The sequence below is a fragment of the Populus euphratica genome, unplaced genomic scaffold (genome assembly GCF_000495115.2).
Source record: "Populus euphratica unplaced genomic scaffold, PopEup_1.0 scaffold367.1, whole genome shotgun sequence".
NCBI classification, from domain to species: domain Eukaryota; kingdom Viridiplantae; phylum Streptophyta; class Magnoliopsida; order Malpighiales; family Salicaceae; genus Populus; species Populus euphratica.
Window position 1 is genome coordinate 66737 of NW_011500255.1, and position 6954 is coordinate 73690.

A 6954-nucleotide genomic window follows, 5' to 3' on the forward strand; every position below is an offset into this window, starting at 1 on the left:
ATAAAGAAAGAATGTCTGCAAAAAGTATTAGTGATATCCCAAGTTTCCAATAAACAAAAAAGAAAAAGAAACGCTATAGCTAATTGATCTAACCTGCCTTTAGTCGGAGATCAGATGAAGAGTTACGGTTCTTTTCTTCAAGGGTACGCTATAAGCTATTCAGTGAGTACTGTAATTTGAAGCTCTCTCTCTGCATGTACAACTCAAAAGTACTGTAAATGGACATTTCCTTGATCAGAAAGCAATTATAATTTCTTTAATATACTGATCTTATTAGTCCATGAAGGGGTTACAAAACACTCTGGAGATTACATGAAAACCTGCTCTCTCAATCTGCTCCACCAAAATTTACCTGGCATGCATGTCCAACATGTATACTTTTGCATCTCATCATAACATTCAACAAAATCAAAGGATTTTAAACTTATTTAACGATGGTGAATATTGCCTGAACAATAGTGAGAATCAAAAGAGTAGCAGCCGCAAACAAAGAAACAATTGCCCATGGGGTGCCAAAGTAATTGCTTATCAACAGAGCGCGCCATCTGGGAAGCCTGCGCCGGTAATACTTGTTCACGTCCTTGCACAGTTTTAGATAATAGTAGTTTTTCAAGTAAGCATCTTGATAAAGCTTGTTGAAGAATTGCGTTGCTTCATCTGGATTCAACCAATTATCAATGATTCCACTACTGGTGAATGTATCCATATCTTTGGTAGTGTTAATGAGGTTGTCTAGGAGTACGGCATATGAAGTGATTATGTCAGTGCATTTAGGAGAACACTGCTCATAGCTGATGAGGTTTCGAATGATGACTTCAGTTGTCTCCTCAACTATCAATTTTGGGATTTCCAGGATACCATTTTCGAATTTTATATCCAAGATGCTTCTTGACTTACCCACCTTCAATTTAATTCCGGCGTCAACAAGATTTGTGACGGTTGGAATAGGTTCCCATCCTGTGTCACCATTTTCCTCTTTTCCAGATGACAAAACTAACCAATTTCTTAAGAGGTCAAGCAAATGTTTTTTTTCTTGGTAAGAGAAATCTATGGAGGGTGGACAAAATGAAAAAATGTTGTCAAAGAATTGAAGGGCAAGGTGTGCGAGGGCTGTCGTGTTTCCAGGTTCCGCGGTCATGTTGAACAAGTGTTCAAGGACCAACCAAGGTATTTGGTTTTCTACCAATATCAAGTCATGATATAGGTACTGCAACATACAGGACATGTTGAAGATAGGATCATCGTCTTCTCTAAGATGCTTATCTTGTTTCTTCCTAAATAGCTCAATAAGAAAGCAACCATCTATTACCAACATTCTGACAAAATCCTCTGCACCGACGTCATCAATTGGTCCAGCATAACACGACCGTGCCTCTTTCTCGATCCCCCTGGTGTATTTGATGATCTCCTTCAGTGTTATGCTGGCAGATCTTCGGCAGAGAAGGCCTTTGAGATACTTCAGTTTAACTTTCTCTGTAGATTTCATCAGTGGATGGTGACGGTGCCAGGGGCCAATTGAAAATGCGTTGGGGTTATAAGCTTTTTCGCTGTGTCTTCGGAGAATGTAGGGCACTTTAAAGATGCATGCTTTATCAGGCATTATCAGATCTTGGGACATCATACTTTCAACGGAAGATGTCAATGAATCAATATCAACTGTGACCTGATCATGTACTCCATGAGAAGGACCGCATATATCAACATTCCTTGTACCACCATCCCTTTCGGATCTTGCCATCGTTTCTATGTGAAGAAGAAAAGAATAATGAGGACAAAAAAAAAATAGAATCTACCTGAAGAGAAAGAAAAGGAATTCTAAGCCAAGTGTGAAGAGTAACCCATTCAACGAATTATATATCTCTTTTAAACCCATAAATTCTTCAGGCCAAGCTCAACAAACCATGATTCGAGTACCTACTCAGAACACAAACCCTTCCAAATCCTACCGGTTTGTATAAACTTATCCTACACGAAGAAAGTTTTCTGCAAGGTTTTGAACTCAGCTGCACTCCAAACATAACTCTGTTGGGAATTTAGAAAGGTTTGTGATTTTTCAATCCTTCTGAAAAGAATAGTACTTTCCTAGCAATTTTCCCAATTGAGCAATCAGGAGTACCTACGAAGCTAACGAGCTACTGTGTAAGGTACTGTAGGAGAACATACATTAGCATTAAGCTTCTCTCATACTTTACAGAATGCAACTTTCCTGTAGATCTTATCAATCCTCAATGATTTTATTTCGTTACCCATGTTGAGTTGTTGACTGCTGCCTGCAACAATTTGCAAGAAAAGTTTTGCATGGTATCATCGAAAATGTGCTGCTGAAATTCCGAACCATTTCAGAGTGCATCCCTACAAAGTTTACTATGATATTCAACTGTGGAAAGATAAAAATGGTGAACCATTACCTTTCTCGGTTAGCCAAAGGCTTGATTAGTTCTTGAGGCTCTAAAAGTGAACTCTTCAGGGTTAGGGGCATGCACGTTTATTGTTTATGGAAGAGCAGGTTGGGGCATTTGAAGATAAGTCTGTGAAAGCGTGGGCCGAGTCGGGAGGAAAATTTAGATGTTTCTCATGCAGCTAGAATCAGGAGGGGATGAAAAGAAGTAAGAACAACTTATTTCTGGATGATATTTAAGGCATTGCAATACTGAGACATCTTAAGGGGCATTGTATGAAACTTTGCATCTACAAAAACATGGTTCTGATAAATTGCTCTGGAAGCTCGGTTTATTTGAGGTATCAGTCCTAGTCTTTTCTTTGATAGTAATTTATCCCTTGCTTTGGAGACAAAACTTCCTAGGAATCTATCATTAGAACTTCTTAAGTGTGATATAAACAGCGTCGCTGGAAAAGCAACAAAGCAAGTAGTGTCTTTTAATTTTGTGAAATTGCGTCACACACACAAAAACAACAAGAAAAAAAACAGTAATCACATGTAACATAGAATTCTATTCATCACATAAAAACCACAATTAAACCAACCTAAACACACGAGGAAATTTGAAAACATAGGAAAAAAAGTAACAAAATTAACCCAAAACAATAACTTCTAAATCTAATTTGGTGGTCTTCCAATCTTCAACAAGTTGTAAAAAGCCGATTTTTCTGTATAATCTTCTAAAACAATTTAAACACAATCTAACAGGGTAGATAAAAAATTATAAGTTTTCTAATCAAGCCGATCACACAACACAACTCAAGCGTCTTCTTATGCTTAACGCTATCCCATCATTCTATAAATATTCCAGTGACTATCCACGTAATTAGCCCAGTTAAGTCCAAGGGAATTCTAGTAGTGTATTCTAGTAGAGTACTTCAAGGGCTAAGTTCATTTGACTGCTTTAAGGCATCATCCTGCGGTTTCTATTCCTAGAATTCAATTCCTGGAATTCAAATTAAGATGGTAGCCAAGGTTTCCATTTTAAGCTTCTCTCTATGTTCAATATCTTTGGAATATTAGGCTTCCGTTTAACTCTAGTTGGTTCTCCTTTGCAATGGTGATGAAGTTTCAAGTCCATTTTTTTATATTCTTTTTGTAAATTTATAATTTAGTTACTTTCCCAAATGGTAACGGAGAACATTTTAGAAAAAAAAGGAGGTTAGGTTAACGTAATTTTTGAAATTATAATTATAAAATAAACTAAAAGAGTTGGGGTTATTTTACAATATATGACACTATTCATATGAACAATTTAGTTTTTTTAAAAAAAAATTTGATCTTTAATTTTTGTCATTTTACTTATGAATTTTGTTTTTCATTATCATCATCCCAGTTATATTAACATGGTTTTATGTGTTTGAATTGTTTTTCAATTTCAATTTGCATGCTCTCACTTTTACAAAGTGTTGAAAAATATTATAATAATTAATTAAAATTAATTTTATAAAATATAACCTTAGGTTATGATTAAAAAAGAAATTAAAAGAAGTGGTACTAATTTTAAGAGAAAAAAGAAAAACAAAACAAACACCATTTAGACTTTGGCATAGAAAACTTCACTTTGATCCCTAAAATTTTAGTTTATTTATTTATTTTTTCCCTATTATTTTAGAAATTTATAATTCAACCATAAATCTCATTTATTTTACTTTTCAATCCCTAAATGTTGAGAGAGACACTGAAAAAAAATATAGAGGGGAGAGAAAGTACTTAGAAAGCTATATTTTAGCTACCAAAACAATTAATATTGATGTCCATGATTTCATCTTCTAGAGAAATGCTTAATGAATATGATGTTTTTATTCAATCATGATGGAAAAAACTAATATGGATTTGCAAAAAAAATTGATATGCACCTTCACACATGGGAGAATAGCAAGTTCTGGACTTGAGATGCAGTACAATTTAGTTACCTTTTCAGCAGCTGGTAGACGTAATTCAGCTGAGATCACTGTCAAACACAAAATTGGATTGGAACTTGAAAATGAAAATGAGGACAAAAGTATATACACGAGTTGGGTCGAGTTGAAAGATTTTTAAAACCAACAACTCACATTCACATTGTAATATCTTTTTATTTGATTTTTTTAAACCTACTATGATCTATAACATTTATATTAACTGACTTTAAAAAATTAAGTGGAATAAGGTAATACAAATATGATGGATGAGTTGATCTTTGTCAACACTCCTAGATTTTTCCTTCTAAATTATTTCACGTTAACACCCGTATTTTCTGATCCTTACCCAAAATAGCATGGTCCACATCGGCCTAATAAAATAGGCTATTTTCAAAAAATAATAAATAATGAATGAAAAGATATGAGATAATCCTTATTTTATTAAAAATTAGTGAATAATCGTATAGAAAACAACAACAACAAAAAAATGGATCCAAATCTCTTATTAAATAAAATCTAAAGGATGAAACTGAAAATATAAAGAGGAAGAGAAGTGCTCGGAAAGCTGTATTTCAGCCACAAAAATTAAATATTGATTTCCATGAGTTCATCTTCTAGAATGATGCTTAATAAATAAATATGGTGTTTTTATTTAATTATATTGGAAAAAATTGATTTGGGTCCATAAATTTTTTTTATGAGTGATTTTCAGTCCTTAAAGATATTGGAGGGTGTTTGAAATTTAAAATGAATTTATTAAAGTTTCCATAATATTTTTAAGTGAAAACAAAATATAGATTTGTTAGATCTAAAACCTCAAACCACAACTTTGAGGGATTGAAGATTAATAAAAAAAAAAATTGTCTAGTAGTCTACTATAACAAACAACATATTTTTTATTTAAAAACAAATAGTGTATGATGTGTTGTTTTCTCTATTAATAAAAAATTCAGTCAAGTGAAAAAGTCTAACCTTTTATGCTCAAGCGTACAAGAGCTTTGCACCTTTTTGGTGCAGGTCTGCCTGCTAAGGTCAAATGGCCTTTCTTTCTTTTTTAAAAAAAACTTTTGATTATTTTTTTTAATTTTGTTTTAATTAATAGCTACTTTCTTTTTTTTCTCTCTGTTTATTTTTTATTTTATACTTTGTATTATTTTTTATTTAAATTTTAATTAATTCCTTCTCTTTTATATTTTTTATCCTGTTTGTTTATTTTTTTAATAACTAATATTTTTATTTGTCTTAATATTTTTTTAATGTTTTGAATAAATTATAATGATTTTTTTATTTTTTATTTTTTATTTTATATAAATAAATTGTATTTTCATGATGTGTTTATAAAACTAAGAATTATTTATTCTTAGGAAAAAAGTAATATTTAAGATAATACAAAAAACTTGTATGTTAGAGAAAAACATTGAGGACAAATATTATACTTATCTATTTTATTTTTATTTTTATGAGATTAATTAATTTTTTATTTTAGCATTTAATTAGCAATATTAATTAATTTTTTAACAATTTATCAGTTCATATATTTTAAAACTTATTTTATTTAGTATAAACAATGTTTTAATTTTTTACAATTAAAAAATCATAATATAATAAAATATTATTTTATTTTTTACTGTGATAAAAATTAACTTTAACTTGAAACTTTACGTACATCGTTAATAACTTTTTATTGTATTTATTAATATATATAATTTTTATTTTCTTTTATTATATGAATGCACCTACTTTTTAGTTCATAATTAAATTATTTTGTCAATGTAAAAAAAAAAAACATTAATAACACTTATATATTTATTTTTTTGCATCAAAAGAAGTATCAGAGCCGTGTATAAACTGACTAGTGATATCTAAAGCAGACTAGGAAGCAAATAATCTATAATAAATCAAACTCATGATCTAAGTAATGGATTTTAGTTGATCAATTTTGTTTTTTTATTTTATTATATGATAAGAAATAGGAAACTTGATTTACCATTAATTCAATAGGATAAAATTCAATGAAAATCACACACTAAATAATAGAATTTGAAAAACAAAACCAAAAGATATATATAAAAAAGGAGGGTAAAAAATCTCACCCCAACTCTTTGATTAATATTTAGTTAAACTTAAGACTCGAGTTATGAGCTCTATTAGTTTTATTTATTTTTTAAAATTTATTATATGATTAAAAAATATAAAAATTGATTTAATATTAACTCAATAATAAAATATAAAATCGAATAGAAACCCATTACTAAATAATGAAATTGAATTAAGAAACTAAAGATAAAAAAAAATGAGCAAGAAAAAAAAATAATGGCCATGAAAAAAAGCCCAACCGTGTTAGAATGGGCAAGAAGCCCTCATGCCTAACTCATTCATTTTTATTTATTTTTATTTACGTGGGATGTTCGGGCCAACCCATTTATTGTATTTGACCGCGTTGAGCAGTTTTTAAAAACCTCAGCTCACATTCAACTTATAATATCTATTTAATTAATTTTTTTAATTAATTATCATCTATAAAATTCATATTAAATGAATTTAACAAGTTAGGTCGGTAAGATAATACAAATATAAGTTGGTTTTTTTTTTTGACACTCCTAGCTTTTC

At 30.4% G+C, this 6954-nt stretch overlaps 2 protein-coding genes across 7 annotated transcripts in view; both read right to left on the bottom strand.

The window, feature by feature from the left end:
• Positions 1 to 230: 230 nt before the first annotated feature.
• The window catches only part of LOC105112765 (UPF0481 protein At3g47200-like), an 11675-nt gene continuing 4951 nt past the window's right edge, over positions 231 to 6954 (bottom strand). For 3 of the 6 annotated variants that reach the window (XM_011008601.1, XM_011008604.1, XM_011008605.1), the window contains one exon: positions 231 to 1743. In XM_011008601.1, coding sequence (XP_011006903.1) covers positions 425 to 1738 — 1314 coding nt within the window. In that variant the 5' untranslated portion in view covers positions 1739 to 1743 and the 3' untranslated portion in view covers positions 231 to 424. Of the gene's footprint in view, positions 1744 to 2187; positions 2271 to 2408; positions 2559 to 6954 lie in introns of those variants that run through there. The other 3 variants (XM_011008603.1, XM_011008602.1, XM_011008606.1) reach the window with 3 other exon arrangements.
• Positions 2235 to 6954, bottom strand: part of LOC105112784 (UPF0481 protein At3g47200-like) — a 9665-nt gene continuing 4945 nt past the window's right edge. Inside the window, exon 4 of the mRNA XM_011008626.1 lies at positions 2235 to 2270. Within this exon, the coding sequence (XP_011006928.1) occupies positions 2235 to 2270 (36 nt within the window). The remainder of the gene's footprint in view (positions 2271 to 6954) is intronic.